The sequence below is a fragment of the Protopterus annectens genome, chromosome 4.part1 (genome assembly GCF_019279795.1).
Source record: "Protopterus annectens isolate FY-2018-M chromosome 4.part1, PAN1.0, whole genome shotgun sequence".
In the NCBI taxonomy this organism is placed as follows: Eukaryota; Metazoa; Chordata; order Ceratodontiformes; family Protopteridae; genus Protopterus; species Protopterus annectens.
The window spans coordinates 46,092,163-46,114,757 of NC_056734.1; the positions used below are offsets into that span (position 1 = coordinate 46,092,163).

At 40.2% G+C, this 22,595-nt stretch overlaps 1 protein-coding gene across 4 annotated transcripts in view; it reads right to left on the reverse strand.

The window, feature by feature from the left end:
* The window catches only part of BCHE (butyrylcholinesterase), a 1,038,257-nt gene that overhangs the window by 662,486 nt on the left and 353,176 nt on the right, over positions 1–22,595 (reverse strand). The window contains exons 4-5 of one of the 4 annotated variants that reach the window (XR_006364637.1): positions 2,621–2,812; positions 1,878–2,127 (exon numbers count right to left, since the gene is read on the reverse strand). The exons of 2 other annotated variants lie outside the window; for them this stretch is intronic. Coding sequence is in view for 1 of the 2 variants with exons in the window: in XM_044069993.1 (XP_043925928.1) it covers positions 2,114–2,127 (14 nt within the window). In the remaining variant the exon portion in view is untranslated. Of the gene's footprint in view, positions 1–1,877; positions 2,128–2,620; positions 2,813–22,595 lie in introns of those variants that run through there. One more of the 4 variants, XM_044069993.1, reaches the window with a different exon arrangement.

Consider the following 22,595-nt stretch of genomic DNA (forward strand, 5'->3'; position numbering starts at 1 on the left):
ACAATAGCTTATACAGGGTAAGACAGTGACAGTCCATATTACAGTCATTTGTGTCCATGCATGACTTGTTCCACAAACTTAGTAGACTATATTCAAGCAGAAACACTTAAAATGCAGTGACTTGTTCTCAACCATGTAAAAGCAGCTCCTGTACCGTCTTGAGCATCACAGTCACAGTTAATAACACAGCAACATTGATGTATGTCAAAGGAAGGAAAGACAATGCAAGAAGGAATCCTTCGCTACATGCAAATAGTACTGACCTATTGCTATAGTTCATGACAGCAGAAGTACATATACATACACACACACACACACACACACACACACACACACACACACACACACACACACACACACTCACACACACACACACACAGTGCATTTCTAGCTATTTTACAAACTTATTTATCAAAGGGAAGAATAATAAGTAAGATCAACATGATAACATGTACTACAAGGACTGCAATTTCATCTCAGTATAATGTTACACAAAGACAGTCATGGAACAGTTTATTCACACAATTTCACACATGTATGAGGACTTGACACACCTTCTCACTTCCTCACTAAAACCTTGCCTGGAAATGCCAAATATGGCCACATGATTGTGCTGACCTAAGACAGTTAAATCACTAAAGCATTGATATGTTCATGCTGTTGAGAAACAGTTCAACACAAGCCTAATGATAGCAGCACTCTTATTATTTGAAGCAACACTTACTGGATGACACCATACAAAATAAATCAAAGTGAAAGTAAATATGATCACTTGCCATGTAACAGGCATATTTCAGTTCCTTGATAACGGCATCTCCTAATCAGTTACATGGGTATTTCACAGACCACTGAGCAGCACCATGCACATTATCTGTTCGAGCATTTTCATTAAAGCACATCACAGATATCATAGCGGAATACAGGTTAAAATCTGAATCAATGCACTGAGAGTAAATACCTAATATCTTTGAAAATCCTTCGCCTACTGCAAAATTCACATTGATGTATAATACAGTACACTTACTTGGGATTTATGATGTAAAAAAAAATGTGAATCATTTGGCTTTGTAAAATAAGTAAGGATCCAGTGATGTAATGCTAATGAGGATGTCTGATGTGCCTGAGAAACAAGTAGAATGTCTCTCAGTAATATCTGCTTAGCTATGATGGCCACCACTTCTTTGCAGGAGCAACTTCTTGCATCAGCAAATCTAACTTTTAATTGAGATATAACCATGGCATTTCAGAACATGGTTTGCTGCATGCTCAAAGCCTAGATGGAGTAGACATTACGGGTCTATATTAAATTAGCGAAAGCTTAGAAAAGCGAATGCTAATTCATTGACCCCTTTTAAGCAAAAGCTTAAAATCTTGAACACAGGAAACAGCGATTTTTTTCACAGGGAAAAAAATTGCTGGGCCAGTTCCTGAAGTTTGCCATTTCCTCCACTGTGGTGCAATCTCGGAGTTAGTATATTTAAGTAGGGGGGTGTGGGGGGGGGGGGTGAAGCCCCCCCATTATAAAATGTTTTAAGTTTTTTTTTTTTTTGTGGACCAGCAATTTTTTCCCCTGAGAAAAAAATCGCTGTTCCGGGTGTTCGACATTTTAAGCTTTCGCTTAAAAGGGGTCGATGAATTAGCGTTCGCTTTTCTAAGCATTCACTAATTTAATATAGACCCAACTAGTTCATACCACTCTGAGGTGCATGTACATGATGACTACTATGTCAATATCGATCTCAGTAAATTCCACTTGTAAAGTTATTGCAAACCAAATGTTGAATGACATCACCCTAAATATTTTGTAATGAAGTCACATGATTATGTAGGTCTTACTGTAAAACAACCTCTTTCAAAATTTGACTATTTCAATTACCTCAATACTTTCCTCATAAGAATCACCTTCAGTACTTCAGGTGGCCATGCTCACAATGTGGAAAGCACTCACTAGGGTCGACGTAGATGTCACTAATGTGGTTTAGTAGTGACAACCACATTGCTGTTACTGCCTCTCCATTACTTTTGCATGAATGAGCACACCAGTGCAAATGGTTTCTCATTGACTGCATGCACTGATGTAGTTTCCATTCCATTAATACTCTTGTCCAATTTCTTACTTCTTCACACCTACAACAGAGATAACAGTAAAATACTCAGAATTATTTTGGAGAACTTTCTAAAAACATTCCAGACAGATACTGTCACCTTTCAAGTACTGCACAGTACAACATTTCTTCCATTTGTAATTCTGGAGATAGCATATTTAATCAAGCAACTCCACACCACAGACAGCACAACCCTCAATGCATGCATTCCTTATAACAAAATGGTAAGCTGTATACAAAGTATTTGTGCAAAACACTTGACAGCATTACTGTCATCAGGGATTTAACATACAGGCAGACTGTTAATCATCAACTGCCACTGCTTAAACATGGACATATGATTATGAAGTACATACAAATGAGTGATTGCATGAAGCACCTGTAACAGTAAGTCACTGACAACAGTTGGCAAAGCCAATGGCAGTATTTATCAAAATACACAGCAATTTGCCATGAACTTCCCATTAACACACAGACAGTCGAGACTGGAATTATCAACACAGTTGATTACCCACATTTTGTGAAATGCCAAAAGTCAAACCAGTGCTTCACAATGGAGTAATTGTAAAACATGTATTTTCTGACAAATGCCCTTCTGTTGTCAGGCTTTTGTTGTGGACCCCTTCATGGACCCCTTCATTGGTCAGGAATCTTTAAGTCCATTTCAGACAATCCAGCTTTGTGACATTGTCAGTCACTTCATTGTTCTGCAAGTACATAAAGTAATAACTGCAGTCACATGAAAGAATATATTCCAGCAATAAAAAATACATTTCACAAATCATGACTAAAAAGATAAATTTACTAGATCAAAAAAGGACAGCATTACTGCAGAACGTATGCATGCCCATATGAAGGAACCCTACAACAGCAAAGAGAAGTACTGTAATTACATCATTTATTAAGGTCATTTACTAAACTGAAATGTCACAGCGGCATACTGACGATACATAAATACAAAGTTACTTGGTCATCTAGAGCAGGTTACTAACAAAACTAAATGAATGTTGATGATCCAGTTTCTAAGTCCATGAGTAGGAGACATACTTAGCTGTGTGACCAGGGCACAGCGTCTAGCATCCCCATCAAAGTGGGTAGAGCATACCATAAAAACATTCCCAATTTCTGTTGCTCTACATGCCATATGTGCCTGAGACACACATTGGTCTCTCCAGCATCTTTTATTTACGTTACAGGCAAAGTTCAGATCCTTGGATCTAGTGTTCCTGGTGCTGCTTGTTTTGAAGATATACAAAAGGTTCATCAGAGCTGGTCTGTAAATGTCTTATATGCCAGGTAAAGATCACCTCTCAGTAACCTCTGTGAGACTAAGTAGAGAAAGGGCTTTAAGGTGGTCTGTGTAGGACAGGGTATTTGTACCCTAGATTTGCCTGGTGAGAAACCTTTGAGGGCATTTCATCTGTTGCAGATGCCTGGCTAGGTACCTGCCAAAGGAGGCATTGTCCTTGATGATGTGTCTATTAAGGGATGAGTAGAGTGGTAGTATAACTTTCTTGAACCCAGATCCTGTACCCTTGCTTATCAGTTGAGCAACATAGAATGATTTTCTTACTATCCTGTGTACATGTTGGTCAAAGGCTAAATTACTGTTAACATATGTTCTCACATCCCTAACTATTGGATTAACTCTTAAGGGTGCTTTATTCAGAGAGTAATTATCCTGGGTGTATGACCCCTCTAAGGACATTATAATGCATTTCTTCATGTTGAGTTTTAGTTTGTGGCTCTGGCACCAATCATTTGTTTGTGTCAGACCCTTTTGTAGGATCTTTGTGTCATGGAGATAATTTCTGATAGCTCCTAAACTACAGTCAACTGGGAACTTGGTGAGCTAGAGGCCTTTGACAATAGCTTTGACTTCTGAGAAATAGATGCCAAGCAGGAGAAGGCCCTGGTGTACTCCACTGATGACTGGTCTTCTGGTGGAAGTGGTCTCACCAGTTCTGACTTTCTGGGTCCTATCTGTGAGCCAGTTAGCAATCCAATGAGTATGTAGAGATTTATGCTTAGTTCTGAGTTTTTTTCAACAATACCTGAGTGCTGCAATATATCAAATGCCTTAACCAGGTCATGGTAAACCATGTGCACCATTTTTCTCTCATCCATAGCATTGGTGACCCTCTCAAAGAAGTCTACCTTGACTTATCAGTACTACCAATATTAGTTACGAGTACTAGTTCTGTGACTCCTATTCTGATTATTCACATCCTAAGTGAAGTACTTATCTTCAGTATGCTTTACTGACACTGCTTTATTCATCCCATTCCTTCAAACACGTCTGAAAGTATAAACCTGGGTGAATTGGGTAACCCCACAATACCCTATAAATGGTGGCTTTGGTCCCTGCAACCCTTAAATAAAATAACCTATTATAAAGAACAACAACATGATAGCAAGTTTATTTGTTGTAAACTAAGCAAACAAATAAAAGCCCAAAGCTCTCTTTTCATATCCCCAGATGTTTTCTACACGTTTTGTGTTCCACTGGTTCTTGAATGCTACCACAGACTGCTGACTACGTCAACAATGCACTGAGCATATTCCCCTTAATATCACACATTCTTGTCCCAAGGATACAGCCAATATATTAACAGACAATTTTAGAGTTAACTTTATCTTAACCACCTAACTATATTGTGCAAACTATCCCTGAAAGTTTACTTAACTCAATAATCATATTGGAACAAGTATTAATCCCTGTCATTGAGTTAAAATAATATTTCTATGAGACCAGATAAGATACCAGGCTGGATTCTCAATAGTGTCAAGTATGCACTATCCAATCCTCTTAATTTGTTTAACCTCAGCCTATCCAAAGGGTTTGTCTCTTATTCCTGGAAAAAGTCACTGTGAATACTCTACATATAGGTGTCCTCTCTACCATCTCTTTTTACTTATAGTTCCATCAGCTTCACCAGCCTTACAAGCAAAGTCATGGAAGGTATCATTGTTGAACTCACTTCATAGGTGAATACTAGGCTAACTGCCCTGAAGGGCCATTTTAAGCCTAGCCAGTGACCTGAGATCAGAATCAAACCCTGTATCTTGTGCCTATGAGGCAAAGACCCGACCCATTATGCCAAACCCATCCTCGTAGCACATTATATACCCATCCTTGTCCTCATGACCTTGTCCTCAAGGTTTTTGTGATCAGGTAACTGTGGAGTTAGTTATCAAGCCCAACAGTGTTGTTATTTTAAGAGTCAATTCTTTTCGGTTCATAGGCCATTTTAAGCCTAGCCAAATTTCCCAACCCAAAGGTAAAAATCAAACCCTCTAACTTGTGTCTATGAGGCAAACAATTTAACGGTTATACCAAATCCTAACTATCCAATTTAACTAATCGAGAAATAAAGAAGCATAGAAATATAAAAACATAGAAATGTTCTAGGGTAATAGCCAAGGGATGCTTTTAAAACTAGATAAGCACAAATTCCAAGTGTTACTTGTTCCTTTTTAAGACAGAAAATATTAAATTTACAGTTTTATAGCACTTCAGTGTCCTTGGACCAGTTAAACACAGGTGTCACCTTAGGGTTAAATTTATGATCCCCCATTCATTCATTCAGATAGTGTTTGAACTGGGTCAGAAAAGTACTTTGTTTTATTCAGATGGGAAGCCTGTTGCAGAGCAGCTGAAACCCTCTGTCAGAAGTATCTGTCTCTCCAGCATGGCCGGTTAAGATTGCTGGAAAGGTTAAAATTCTTCTAGCCGGAGTTTCTGCTGCTACTGTTTTTGCAACATGGAGCACGTTCATCACTACATGGTCTGAAGAGGCCTTAAAGCTTTGGTATACAAGTCACACCCTAGCAACTTATAGGAGGCTGAGAATTCTGAGAATGAATTAAGGCAGTCCCCTGTAATTATGTATTGGAGTCCCTGGATTCTTTTGGTAAGAAATTTCTCTTGGTGCTTAAGTTGAAGAATGTGCCTTTGCAGGCATATACTAAAGGAAGTATTGTAGACAATGATTGGTCTAATGGGTCTATATCATATATTTGAAATTCCAAAATATCGAACACCATATGTTCGAACTTGGAATTTCGAATACTGAAAACATCAAACACTCAGAATAGCGAATTTTTTTCCCAGGGAAAAAAAATTGCTGTTCCGAGAAACATACACACAACACAAGCACACCAAAATAAATAAACCACACACATACAGTTAACAAACCCCAAACCCACACTAAACCATACATACATTACTAACGATCCACTTACCTTAACCCGCACCCTAACCCTAAGGTCTGTAACTATCACACACATACCCTACAAAGTATACACAAACAAAGCAATTAATACAGACACATGTTGTTGTTGGTCTTTCGGCTTTTCCCGGTTAGGGGTCGCCATAGCGGAACTCCAATCCGCTAATGATTGGCAGTAGTTTTTCACGAACGCCAAGGTGCCAGCTCGACGTCCAACCTTCAACGAAGACATGCCCATTTACGCATGTCTTTCGAATGCCCACCCAACCACGGGGAGGACATGCAGACTCCACACAGAAGGCTCTCCCCGCACTCCAGCTGAGAATCGAACGGGAGAACCTCTTGCTGTGAGGCAACAAAGCTACCGCTGCACCACCGCGGATGTACAATTAATACACACACATACAGTTAACAAAACCCAACCCTACACTACACCATACATACATTACTAACTATCCACTTATCTTAACCTGCACCCTAACCGTAAGGTCCATAACTCTCGCACCACAGTGAAGGAAATAGCGAAGCCATGGAATGGCCCACCGAAATCTTGCCCTAGGTAAGATTTCGATGTTCCGGGGCTTCGCTATTTTCATCATTCGATGTTGTGGGTTCGATGTTTTAACTTTCGTTTTACTTCTTCGAAGTTTTTATATAGACCCGGTCTAATAAGGGCTATGTGTAGAGGAAAAATAGCCTCCCTGGACAAGATGCAATGTCCTTACTTACAAGTTGTGCTGTATAAAATGACTTCCTAACTGTAGTGGACACATGTTGATCAAAGGCCAGATCACTTTCCACTACCATTACTACCTTAAGAGGAATGTTATCGATGTTGCAGTTTGCCAGGGTGGATGACTGCTGAAGGAGATGAATATACATTTTTTTCCATTTAGTTTGAGCCCAGGGTTCTTAAACCAACTGCTCATTCGTTTCTGATCTACATGGAGGATGTTTGTGTTTTGGGGGGATTCCAGGACTGCCAAAAGCTTGCAGTCATCTGCTAACTGTGTCAACCGCAGCTCATTTGTATTGGCCTGGACATCTGAGAAGTAAATGCCAAGCAGGAGGAGTCCCAGTACTGATCTATGGGGAACTAAACTTGTGGCTGAACGTTTAGTCGAGGTAGATTCACCTATTTTTAAATTTTGCATTCTCTGTGAAACGAAACTGGCTATACAGTGGGTGGCATATGGGTTTATTTGCATTTTTTATAAATTTTCAACGATACTTGAGGAACGGAACAGGGTCAAATGTCTTGGCCATGTCCAAATAGGCTGTATAAAATCATTTGCCCTCATCCATGGCTTTTGTGACCTTCTCAAAGAAATTCACAGGTTCAGCAAGCATGACCTCCACTTAATGAACCCAAACTGACTAGTGCCCAGTGTTTGTAGATTTATTATATCTTTGAATATAACATCCATGACAATTCTTTCCATGGCTTTACAGATTAGACTGGTGAGACTAATGGGTCTATAGTTTTCTGGGTCAGTAAAGGGCAATCCTCGTGAAGTGGAATGACAACTGCTGTCTTCCAGTCAGCACAAACGTGGTGTTAAAGCCGAGATTAAATAGCTTCATTAATGAAGTAGACAAATCTTGTTTAAAGCCACATAAGATGCACCCTGGTAAGTCATCAGGATCCATGCTGTGTTCTTTGCCTTGTAGAGTAGCTTCAGTATCCATTCTCTGGCATCAACAGGGGTGGTGTGGATTTTCATGTATTCACAGTGGTAATTGGCATTGTGGTGGACTGAGGTTTGCATTGAATTTATCTACCAGTAGGTTTTTCAATACTGTCTTGTGCAGTCAGGGTTGCCAGACATCCCTATTTGAGTGGGACTGTCCCGACAATAGCAGCCCAATCCCGAGTCTTGCACCGCCTTTTGACAATCCCGGCAAAACAGCCTCCTCTGTGCGATTTTTGATTGGCAGGTATACAGGCATACAGGCCAATCATAAATTGCAAAGAGGAGCCACTTTTGTTCAATGCGAAACAGCGGCTCCCAGTATTTGTGATGATCAAATCAAGGATGTTATTCCCCTTTTGGCAGTTTTATCTAGCTATTCATGATGATAGTGTTAAAGTCCAAGAATTTCTGGGCCTGCATGTTTGACGTTATGCATGCTTCCCTGTTATTGTATAAATAGTTGAAGTCTCCAAGAATTACTGTATTAGGTACTATGCTTAGCAACTCAACTTTGTTTAGGTATCTTGTGGGAGTGTCTAGGGTCTTGGAAGGTGATCTACAGCTAGCAATTATAATGATAAGGTGTTTTACTTATGGTGGTTTGGATATAAAGAATTTCTGGCTCATTACAATGCTTTACCAGTCTAGAGGTATAGTTATTTTTGTTTAAAGTTGAGACACCTCTGTCTTGTTTCTCTTCCTAAGTGTACCTGGTATAAAGGTGTGGAAGACATTATAGTCTTACACTGTTGGCTTGTTTTTGGCAACTTTAAACATGTCTCAGTTACCTCACTGATATCTATGTCCTCCAGGGTAAAGATGGCTTTTAGGGAGTGGAGTTTCTCATTCAGACTTCTGACATTTAACAGTAGTTCCTTCATTTTGATTTATAGGTTTTGTGATGTAGGTAGGTTTAGCAGGTTGGCATTAACTTAAAAAAGACACAATGGGGTACATAAAGTTATGCCAACATTCAAAAGTCTAGGTGGAAGAGGGGCAGGCTGGCAAAACAGAGCTGTCTGCATACCATGTCCTTCCAAACAGACAAATATTGCACCCCCATTACAATTACACTAGTGAGTAAGCCAATGGTTAAAGTCAGTCATTTTCCGCTGCTACTGTGGCATCATCCTTGGTGAGGGTAAACATTGCTCAGTGCTAGACTCATAATGAGACACATAATCTGAGAGTTCTATCATGTCAAACTTCATGTAGTCCAAGAAGCTATATCTCAGATCATTTATGCCAACATGTAATGTGACCGCATTAGAGTGGTACATGTCATGTAATCACCAGAGTGAGTGGATATCCTGTCAAAATCTGGTGTCTTGCTAACCATCATTCTTTCCTTGGACAACCTGGTGAGGGGTATGTCTGTGTGTCTGACTATGGAGTCACTAACTCAGCGGGCTTTGTTCCTGCTGCTTGGTGATTCCTGTTCTTATGTATGTTGGAAAATTTTGTATTGATGTTATTTTTATGTGAAGTGAGTTGATGCTGTGGGAGTATTTTGTCCATGTGGCATTAATGAGTCCTTAGTCATTCTGATTTTGGTAAGTTTGAACTTAATGGTGAGCATTGTGGGAGCGTGGGAGTGATGTATGAACTGGCTTTTTGTTGAGAATCTTATTTATTGTACTGTATGTGTGAGATGTATTTACCTTCAGTGATAATAGGTACAGACATCTTTCAAAAACTGTGATATATTGTTTTAGCAGTAGTTGGTTACTGATCAGCATGAGCAATTCTTTCATTTCCTCAATATATTCATCTTGATTAGGATGCCTACAGGAATTATGGGGATGTGCTGAGCCATGGTTTAATCAAGACAGTATTATGACCAATGGGGTCTAAACAAATCTGGCTAAGGAACTGCATGGAGCAGTTGACCATTGAGGGCACGAGCAGTGGAACTGGGGTTATAGAACTGGATTGGAGCTGTGAAGAGACTGGTACCTAATGTGAAATACTTAGGATGCCAGGGTTTAGAGGGAATTAGATGGGTAAACAGTTATATGGATCGCTGAGGACTAGGGAGTGTCTTTTTATGGAAAACAGCTCTTATACAGATGACCTACTACAGAGCAAGTCTAACAGCAGTGATGGGCTGAGCACAGCTCAGCTTGTTCCCTTTCATTTTTTGCCAAAAGTGCTTAGAGCAGCATTTGTATCAGCTCAGGTAATCTGTCAATATTTGCAGATCACCATAGAGTTCTGAGTCTTGACACATAAACTTTAAACAAGTACAGCTCAGTACATGTAATACAAAAGAGGCTAATAAGAAGTACACCCTCCACTCCCCCCAATTACCCCATGTGAAATCCCTTCTATCACACCCTCCATCTATCACCAGGGAACAGGTCCTTGAGGCACTCACTAAAGTCAAAAACACTGCTTCAGTGGGCCATGACAATATCCCCGGTTGCTTCCTAAGTAAACATGACCTGGCAGGACCACTTGAAGCACTTTTCAACTACAGATTCAAACCAGGTTAAGTACTAGGAGAATAGCAGGCCACAATGGTAATCTCTCATCATAAGGGTGGACCATCAACTGACACCGAGAACTACAGATCCATCAGTCTCATACATCTAATGTGCAAAGCCATGGAATTAATTATCATGGAATGTTGGAGATTGGTGTAAGAGTTAAAGTGCTTACCTCACAATTACAAGTTACCAGGTTTGATTCTTTCCACTGAAAGGGAAATTGGCTAGGCTTAAAATGGATCACAAGAGCAGCCAGCCTACTACTCACCTATGAACCTATAAATAATGAACAAGGACATTGTTAGCCTACAGGCATTGGACCCATCACAGTTTGGCCTTGTTAAAGGAAGGTATCGCCTACTTAACCTGTTAATCTTCTTCTAGAAGGTCACCATGGCTATGGATGAAGGGAAAACTGTGCGTACTGACTACCTTGACCAAGCCAAGTCATTCGATACAATACCCCACTCAGGTACTGTTGACAAACTTTCAAAACTAGGTAGAAATTCATACATAACTCGCTGGATTGCTAGCTGGCTCATAGATAGGAACCAAGAAGTCATACACACACTTACACTCTGATATGGTGTCATGTCACTGATAAATAGTCAGCTATGGCTGTTCCATATATTTTTTCACCAGATTATTACACTGTGCCTGGCCCTGCACTAAGAGACTAGTCATCAGCTGAGTATCCGATGGATCTGTACTGGAACTGCACCTGTATGACATCTACTTCTTGGAAGTCAAGGTTAATGTCAAAGGCCTCTAGTTCATCAAGTTCGTGGATGACTGTAAATTGGAAGCTATCATAGATTCTGCCCACGACACCAACATCCTATAAGAAGGTCTATTACAAACAAATGACTGGTGCTAAAGCCACGGATTAAAACTCAATTAAAAGAAATGCATTATAGTGCTCTTTGGGAAATCATCCACCGAAACTTATAACTTCACCGATAAAACACATTTAAGAGTTGATCCGATTATATGGATTTGGGAACATATCTGGCAGTAAACTGGCATTTGACCAACATGTAATAGTAAAAAAAAAAATCATACTATGTTATCCAATTCATAAGTAAGGGTATGGCATCCAGATCCAAGGAATTTATAGTACCACTCTACTCAGCTCTTCTCAGACCAATCATTGAGTACAATGTCCCACTTGGCATGTACTTAACCAGACACGTGCAACAGTTGAATACTCTCAAGGTTTCCTCACCTGGAGAATCCATGGTATGAATACCCTGCTCTACACAGATGGCCTTAAGGTCCTGTCTCTGTACTCAGTCTCCTACATGTTACTGACAGGTGATCTGCGCCTAGCAAAAAAGGCATCCTCAGATCCAGCTCTGATGGATCTCTTGAACATCAGCATGACAATCAGCACCAGAAACACTAAATCTAAGGACCTGAACTTTGCCTGTGAAATAAACAGAATATGCTGGAGGGACTGATATGTGTCTGAAAGGATTCCAACAGAAATATGGCACTTTTGGAGAAAGAACATCATCATCTACATGAAGAAAACGTCATCTCTGACCCTATTCAAAAGGAACCTTGATCACTGGATGGGAAATCATAAATTCACTCCAGCCCTGGCCCCATATGTCTAATGGACAGAGATCGACAGTATGGAAATTAATCCTCGACTAACATAGCCCCCACATAACCTTTAGCTACCTCTTTACTAACATAATCCACTATATAGGCAACCAATGAACTTGGGGAAAAAAGTGGATTGGGTTGCACACCTAGGCTAGTAAAGATCCTTGTGGTTGTTAGCCTAGTATAAACCTATGAACCTGCAAGAACACTGAATGCAACTTACTCTTCCTTCCAGATATATGTTTGATCATGATACAACAGACTGCCTCTTCGCATGCATGCTCACAAAGAGCAGACACAACATTACACTTAGAGCCCTCATGCTTGCCATGCAACTCTGACTCTTTCTACTTTTGTGCGGTTTGCCCGGCACAGTCTAATAATTTGGTGAAAAACAGCCATACCTGACCATTTACCAGTGACATGACACCATATCAGAGTGTATGTGTATGTATGTGTGTGTGTGTGTGTGTGTGTGTCTGTTGTGTGAAATGTTAGGATCCACTACAGTGAGTGCCATAATGTTTAGACTGAATGGCTGAAAAAAACAGACTTGCATATACTAATTCTTTAATTCTCAGAATATTCCCTTTTTTACACGGTATGGTGATCTTGGAGTTACAATATATAAGTTCAGGAGGGTGGGGGGGTGCAAAAGATGTTTAAAGGAGAAGAGCGATGATCAAGATTCGCTCTTCTGCATTTTTGATCTTTTTTTAGTGTGTCAAGACTGCATTTCAGTAGTGAGTTGCGTGTGTATATGCATTTATTTTGTCAAACACTTCACATGGTACAGCAGCAACTACAGGCATGTGCCTCTATCCTGAAATGTATGTAACAAGGGCATAATGCACCATTGTGTAACAATACAACATTGTAATATCAGACTGTGACAAAAGGAGGTACTGCCAGCACACCTAGCTAGAATTTTGTAACTAATTATATGTCATTTGTGAATATCAAACTAATTTATACAAGATGCCCATGTTACAAATGTATTAGAACTGTATGTCATGTGTATATCAAACTGCTCTGTACAAATGTTTATGTTGAAAAGATATTTGTACAGTGCTTGTGTTTAAAACATATTCACAGTGTGCCCTAATGGAAGAGAACAGAAATGTACATGCACTATTCTAACTGTTTAAAATGCATATATTTTAACAGTAGAAACTGAATGGTGAACCTCAGTCCAGCAAACTTTAGAAAAATATCTGAAATTAAATTACTTTATAGCCTAGTTCATAAAGATGTTTCAATACAGCTACAGACACAAATTCTGTACTAGGAAGCTTTCTGTATTGCCTTTGGGTTGAACTAATTGCTACTTTAGAAGCATGAGGAATGCAATTGTTTTATGACTGCTAGCACGTGCCAAAGATTTGCTGGGTATTTTTACAGGTAGATGCTAAACACTGCCAGCTTCCAGCAGTGGGGGGTTTGCCTGGGAACTAGAAGTCAGACGACTAGAAATAATGTCATTCTGCAAGCTATCCCAGCAGTAATACTTTATATATTATTTTTAAGAAGTCTCTCAGTGAGACACAGCATTCTGCATTCTGTCTTGTACCTGACAACAACAATAAGAACCATTTACCACATTTGCCTTGCTCTAATGAAGTAAGTTTCTAGGGAACAGTATAACTCTCTTAGATACAATCAGGAATATAGTGAAGCATAGTTTAGATATTTTTCTTTATTTGTGTGAGCCTGTACTGTGATGTCATTTTAAATATTTCATGTGGTTTTGAACTCTGATGTCACTGTGAATATATACTTAGTATTTTTGTGTTCTTTTATTATTTATTATTAAATATATTTAAGCCTTTCATTATGGCTGATCTGTGTAGAGATATTTAAGTTTTGAGAGTACTTCCATATTTATTTGGTGACACTGTGTGGGCCACTCCAAAAAGCCTTGCTCTTGGTCAAACTACCATTTGTATTAGTATTAATAGTACACAGTAAGTTTGAACACCTTTTGTTAAGGGCCCTAGAGTGGCTTATAGGGGAGTGACTGGTGGCAGTGGTAAATACCTTACAGTCTGGGAAGAAGGGGGCATACCTAGTAATCCTGTGCCAGCCTTTCCAAGGTGTGTGTGTGTGTGTGTGTGTGTGTAAAGTAAACCTCAAAGAATGTGTGTGTGCGTCAGCTACTTGGGCAGGGACACAAACCACTGGTTGGACAGAGAGTGTGCGAGATGTCACTCAGCTGAGATCGCAGCTCTATAGCTGTGATAGCGGGGAGTCTTATTGGGGTTCTAGAGAAAGAGGAAGAAACCAGCCCAGGACTGATTATGGTCTCTGTGTGCTGTTAAGGGAAACTGCACTTGATGCAGAGAGCTGCATCTGGAAATACTTTGTGTGTACCTGTTTTCCTCCCAGTGAACGTCCCCGATTGTTGCCAGTGGTGAGGATTGAGGCTCCTTGATTACTGGTTGGCAGTGGTGGGTAGTCACACAGACAATAACACATCAGTAAGCATTGACAGTCCAATGCAAAACTAATCCAGAAAAGCAAGTACAACATATGTGCATTATACAGACAGTGTACATTGTCCAAGAATGCACCATGAAAACGGCACAAAAGGAAATAGGTAGGGGGCATAGCTGGACACTACCCAAGCAACAAACATTTGTAATTATGAAGGGAGATGAAGGTTAAACCAATATACAATGGCTGAGGATGCAAAAGTGACATGACACCACAGGTGCAGAGCAGACAACACTGTTGGACATTTCACAAACAATTCACATTGATAAGGAAAACATAAGAAACATGTCACTGCAGGAAAAAAAAGCAGATAACCCAGATTAACACTATGTAGTCAGTAACACTGGTTGGGGATGCATCAGAAATACAGCAGTATAGGAGGAAAATATAGGGAAACAATGCTGGGCACCTCAGGAACACTCATCATTGACAGTGGAGACACTAAAATATGTTGCTGGCCAAAAATAAAGTGGGAGTCATAGCAAAGCAATGGACAGGAAATACAGATTGGTAGGGGAGCTCTACCACATAGAAAATGACAGGAGGTACTGACCACAATTCTGAAAGAGGCTATGTTGTCTACCAAGATAATGGTGCCCATTTTTCTTAACTGTCAGCAAATCTGCAAGAAAGGAAACAGGTACTTGACCACAGCAAGTGGAGTAACATTAATATCCAACTTTAAGTGAGACCTGATACAGTTTCACTAGTCACAAGGCTCTAGCTATGTGTGGTGAGTGCAGCTCCAACCTTCTAGGTCATTGCCTTAAGCTCAATGCCAAAAAATGTGTTGTCATCCCTCTTGGGAAAAACCCAGTTCCTATGAATTACCACACTGATGGTAGTCCACTGAACAGAAGGTGTTACAAGAGATCTGGGAACACAGGTTGACAGCAACCTCTCTTTTGATTACCACATTGCCACTGTGGTCAGAAAGTCCTTCTATGTGGCACATCTCATTACAAAGGGTTTTGCATCCAGGAAGAAAGAGGTCATTGTCTCTCTCTACTCTTCTCTCATTAGGCCATTCATAGAGTACAATTCCCCATTTGGCATGTACCTCACTAGACACCTGCAACAACTGGAGAGGCCACAAAAGTACCTCACAAAGAGGATCCTAGGCCTTAAACACTGTCGTATATGGACAGACTAAAAAAACTCCATCTATTCTCTGTCTCATATCACATACTTAGAGGTGATCTCTGCTTGACTTACAAAGCCATGTCTGACCGAGCTCTGTTAGAAATGCTACATCTAAAGAAATCCCAATCTCTCTGCACCACACGCACCAGAGACCTCAACCTCATTACCACAATTAACAGAACATGCTGGAGGGACAGGTTCATAACCCAGAGACTGCCCATGCTATGGAATAGACTTTCAATACATGTCAACCAGAGCACCTTGCTGGCCCTCTTCAAGAGAAATCTTGATGAGTGGATGGGAAACAGAAAATTCACCCCAGGGATAAATCCAGTGGCTCTACTCGACAGAGCCACTGGGAATTAAGGTCTGGTGGCACTATGCCAGGGAAATCCTATGGCTAGGCTTGTAAAGGCCCCAGGGCTATTAGCCTAGTACACACCTATGCACCTTTACCACTGTTGGTTGTACTATAACCCATTAGATGGAACAGCAAGCTGATACCCGCTTTTAGGGACATATGGAGACCACACACCTTAGTGCTCTTTTCTCTTGTAATGAGTCATAGCATAGCACTTCCATAATTATAATGATGGTATTGTCTCCAAAAAATCATACTTTCCACCTCTCTCATGCAGAATCGTTGAGTTAGGATTGCCTTTTCCATCCCATTATTCATTTCAGTTTACTGCATCTTACACATTGGTACTCAAATTTGTGATTAAAAATGGTGGATTCAGTCTCTATAGTTACTGGTAGGTGTGACAAACACATGCTTCTACCTGCTACAGCTGTGAATCCCATTATGTACAGCCTACCAAGGAAACAACTCCCATCGCTCAAAAACACACTCCCTATACATGGTTATATCGAATGCACATGACACAACACATATATATCATGTTTTCCCTGATGCATTATCATCACACACATCATCACTCTGTGTAAGGACCATAGACTAGGCACCCTACCAGCACACATACCTGACAGCAAGGTGCAGCATAGTGGAGCGGTGTCCTGTAAGCATCAGAACAGCCATGGCAATTAAGCCTGAGCTGTGAAGAGACTGATAAGTACCATGATATACATCTGTAAATCACAAAATACACTTCACGTTGCAGCTGCTACAAAGCCTGATACACCTCACAGTGCATCTCCAGCTGTGCAACACTGTTGGCTACATTCTAGGAGGCCTAGGTAAAAGGAATGCTGAAATATAAAGACACATCTATTAAGACACTCACAACTTCACACTGGTGGGTGTGTATGACTACCTGGATATGATAGGTCCCATGAGAATTTTGTGGGAGTATAAATACAGCAGAATATGCAAGTGTGAATAGACAACAAAAGTCACCCAAGCCACTAACATATGTCTTACATGCCCACCAAAGCATTACCAGCCCATGCCATGACAGCACACTTACCATATGCAGCCCATATAATGGACTTCACAGTGAACACATTCAGGTTATCCAGAAATATTGCTTCTTTATCTTCTTGGCCATTTACCTTTGTATACTCTGCATCATGTGAGTTATGCTCAAGCAGTCTTAATGCTGTGTGCTCCTGCATATCATCTGGCCACTGTATCCTCGCACTCTTTCTCATGCACATTTAGCATCTGTGTTGTACTGCCATGGACTATACCACTCTCAAGCAGATGAGCTGTCTCTTGGGAAATAATTAACAACTCAGACATTATCAAACACCCCAGGACACTGCAATATAATACATATCTATATAATACCTACTGATTTGCCAGACCACACAAAAAAGTCACATCACACATTTTTATTATATACAGAAGCACATGCATGGCCTGTGTCACTGTTATTACTGTTGTGAGCATAAAGCATGGTATAACACAGGCAACACTGACATGTACCAACAGTCTGTGAACATGCAAGTATTATGCTGGGCACAATTGTACATGAATGTCCTAATGCAGTACACACCATCATGGTGTGCAGCTGTCTGGTACAAAGAATATTTGTCGGGACTATAAATAACTACACTGTACACAATTAAGTAAAACATGCAGAGTACTTTTCTTAGCAAGTATCATCATTTAAATTTCATCATGATTCTCAACATGCCAAATTTGCACACAGTAAAGTTACTCAAGTGATATGAATGGTTAGCCAGGAGTCTTCAAGAGCAGTCAATTATGGACTGAACACTAATCCTCTGCAGTTGTGCAGAATGCCTGGAATACACCGTGTGCAAACAAGTTACATTGTTCTACGGTGTAATCACAGGCATTTGTCAGTAGTGTCATGCCACTTTCTGTTTCCTTACACAGACATATTTGGAAAATTCAAACACAAACGTAAGAGTAAATGGGAGCAGGAGAATGAGTTGTCCATGTGTTTAATGTCATGTGTTTAATGCTGATGGGGTACTGCTACTATGCAGTCCTATAACTGTGTGTTATAGGGTCACTGTTGGATTCAGCTGGTAACTGATATTAGTATAGCAGGCATCATGAATGTCTTATCTCAGAATCACATCACACTGTTAATACGAAGAAACAAGGAAAGAGGAAGCCCAAAGATTTCCAAGTACAAAAGGAGATGCGAGTGTACAGGATACTCACCACTGATGAGGCACGGTTAGTAACACTGGAATCCCATGTCTTCATCATTAACATCAAACGTGATCTTGATGCGAGTATACCAAAATGAAGATATATGTATATGTATATATATATATATATATATATATATATATATATATATATATATATATATATATAAAAATATATCTGTGTGTGTGTGTGTCAAATCAGTAGTCTTACAGGTCACTCCATTTCTCTGAAAAGCATCTCTTTTTGTTTTTGCTGCAAAAACTGCTGGTATGCTAATAAAACCACTGCACAGATATGGCGCTCAGCAGCCATCACAGCATACCCACATGACATTCAAACATACACTGCAAATATAAAATATCAGCCTTTAAGATTGCCATGGTCAAAAGATAGTCACTGCGCACTCACATGTATTGATGATAATAAGGTTTTCTCTATGTATGTGTAGGACATCCATGAGTCAATTTCATTGCTGACAGGTCATGTGCACATAAGAGATAAACAGATCATTAAGTGTAGTGATCGCCTTTGAATATTACATATTTTGGAGATAATAAATGCAGATTTAACATGATTTTATTGTAAACTAAGAAAGTTGATTAAAGTGCAACATGCACTAAACAAGTCAGGCTAGAGTCAGTGGTATTATGAATGCTGTACTGCAAGTTGTTTGCCAGAGGTCGAACACCTTTAATGACACAGGCAAACACATCGAAAGATGCCACCTATCCACAGATGACAATCTTCTTCTTCTTATTTCGGCTGCTCCCGTTAGGGGTCGCCACAGCAGATCAACTGTTTCCATTTCTTCCTGTCTTCTGCATCTTGCTCTGTCACACCAACCACCTTCATGTCCTCTCTCACCACATCCATAAACCTTATCTTAGGCCTTCCTCTTTTCCTGTTACCTGGCAGCTTCATCCGTAGCATATTTTTCCCAATATACTCTGCATCCCTCCTCAGCACATGTCCAAACCAATGTAATCTTGCCTCTCTGGCTTTGTCTCCAAACCTTCCAACCTGAGTTGACCCTCTAATATACTTATTCCTAATCCTGTCCATCCTCGTCACACCCAGTGCAAATCTTAACATCTTCAACTCTGCCACGTCAAGCTCTGACTCCTGCCTTTTTGTCAATGCCACTGTCTCCAACCCATATAACATAGCTGGTCTCACTACCTTCTTGTAGATCTTCCCTTTCACTCTTACTGGTACTCGTCTGTCACAAATCACTCCTGACACTCTTCTCCACCCACTCCATCCTGCCTGTACTCTCTTCTTCACCTCTCTTCCACACTGACCATTACTCTGAACTGTTGATCCCAAGTACTTAAACTCATTCACCTTCGCCACCTCTACTCCCTGTATCCTCACCATTATCCACAGATGACAATATGGTACTTTATTGAGATCTTCATATTTTATTGATCAAGGGCATGTAAATTTAGGCAGAGCTAAAGGCATCATTGCATGTTTACCACATTTTGATGCATCCTTCATTAGTGGCAAGTCTGTAAAATGGCAACATATAAGACTGCCCCATGATAAATGCAGAGGATGTGCTGGTGCAGCGTGCTGGTGCAGCATGCTGGTATACTTTCTGCTAGGGGCACTGCACAAAGGTAGAAGAGTTATGCAATGACATACATTAATCAGTATACCATATGTCAGATGTGTAGTACTGAAAATTGCAGCCGAGCTGATAAGCATCCAGTGGAACACAATACTCTCCGGATGTCAGGCCACCATTAGCAGGGGATCCCAAATGCAATAAATACTGAAACAGTGAAATGGAAGGACATCCATAAGTATTCTTGGCCCAGGGTAGTGATATATCAAGTAGACTAACTCTGTTATGAGTTTTGCAGTCTGAAAACTATCTTAAAATACCCGTGCAGCACTTAGAAGCCTGTCAGACCTCAGAACAAACCATACCCTGCACATAACAGTGGAAATAGTAATACCTGAATCACAGGGGTAATTGGGAGCTTCAGCCTTAACCCTTCCCCCAATTTAGTGACCATCACACACACTCAGTCCTCATTTTTACATTTACAGTCATTCTGACCGTGTAGCCATCCATCTCTGGACACACATGCAGGGACACAACTGCATGATCTGCTGCACAAGCCACTCCAAAGTGGCAAGGCTCTCATGCTATGATGATGCACACACAAACACACACACACACACACACACACACACACACACACACACACACACACACACACACACACACACACACACGCACTCTGATGATGAGCATGATAATATGTGCACAAGCAGGCACAACCTGCCATCCATATTTGTGGGATATGACGGCATATAACATCAGATGTTGTGCAGAGGTTATATAACCTCAGTTGACCACTACTACTACTACATCATATGACTGTCATTTCCAGTAGTGGTTTTGATGGTGGTGACATCTAAATTGCTCTCAAATACAGCAGGGATACACAATTCTATGTTGATCTTGCTGCTTTATTACAGCTAAAGATATTGTTGTTTTACAAGTGCATAGCCTACTAATTCACACCATGATGATCACAGAAAACCTAAGTGATGTCACAGCCCAGAACTCCAAGTGTAGGAACATTAAAACAGAAAGGTTGTGAGCTTACCATTACATTTTGGTGAACTGGAGCTACTCCGGTAACACACTGCCTGCATTATGAACTTAGAAAGGAGGAAGTGGGAGAGTTTCACATTTGCTTTCCACCTTCTCCAAGTTTGTGTGACCTCAGAGTAGGTATACAGTATTTTTAGATTAGGGTGCAGGGATTGCCTCCACATTGGAAGGAACATAAGGGCTTATTTTCTCAGTGTTTTATGCCCTTCTTTGTGTCAGCATTTAGAGACTGCAGCCCCTTGAGGCTTATCACGTGTTAACTAAATGACACAATTTATCACAGTAAACCTGATGGAGTCGCATATACATCCTTCTAGATGACAGCATAGCTATTTGAGGCGTACAGCTGTTCAGTTAGTTTGTCTCTCAGCCTACATACGTGTGTATGCTGCAGCTGGGATGGGTTTTGTGTTTTTACAAGTATCTAGATTCTGCTTTTGTGCTACGGTCATTCTGACAGTCCCAGGGGGTTTCTCTTTTGCAAGCTGCTTCCATGATTTGTGTGTGTGGGGGGATTTTTGTGGTCACCATATGAATGGTCACATTACATAACATGTAGCATATCCCAAACACGAGAGTGACCTTTGCGGGACCATACTGCAGAGTGTGACCACAGTCCTCCAGCCAGTGGAATGCTGGTTTGAAATTAGTGCTGGTCTTCACATGAACAAATGGAATGTTAATGAAAGCTCTGATTGCAAAAGAAGACATTTAAAATGGAAAAATCCAAATATTATGATTTAATGCTACAGTGACCTTTCATGATGAATAGACATGACAGAACAAATGCAGTCAATAATTTGCTTAAAAGTAAGAGGTAACTGCCTCACAAATGTCACAGTTCAATGCCAGACAGCACATTGGATGTTGCTTATGGCTAGTTTAAAGTGGTAATTTTCAGAGAATTGCAAAGTATGCAATCAAATCACACATCTCATCCTACTGTAGCATGTTCATTATGTTTTCTTCCAAACTAAGTCAGTATTGTTAATAATATTCATAAGTTCATAGGTGATTACTAGGCTAACGATCCCATAGGACCTTTTTAAGCCTAGCCATGTTTCTGAAAGAATCAATCCTGTACCTTGTGTCTGTGAGGTAAACCCAGAACAAAACTCAATAACAACTGGTGCATGAAAATCGTTATTTTAGTCTTTCACCTCTGGCCATAAAAGAAGCACCTACACCATTTTGCCAAGTACTCCACTTCTTCTGGGAAGATATTTCTGCATGCCAGTCACCTACTGCTGGCAGATCTTCCCGTGTACTTAGGTTTAGTGATGACAAAAAGTATATTACCACTTTAGACAAATAAGCATATTCTGAATGCCAAAAGCATAAGCATCTAAATTACATGTTGCTAAATGCCAGCACATTCTCCCACATAACCTAATAATTTGCATTCCCTTCTGCTACTTTCTCAGGGAGACATTAACATAGCCAAATATACAACAGGAAGCAATAACTGCACAAATTGCCTATGCATCTTAATAATCAAGAAGAAAACAATCCTTCCCTCTTTTTTTACATCTCTTATATAACTATGTTAAGCACACCATATAACAGCCTTAGTTGTATAGCTGTTTTCATGGGCTGCACCTAGAAA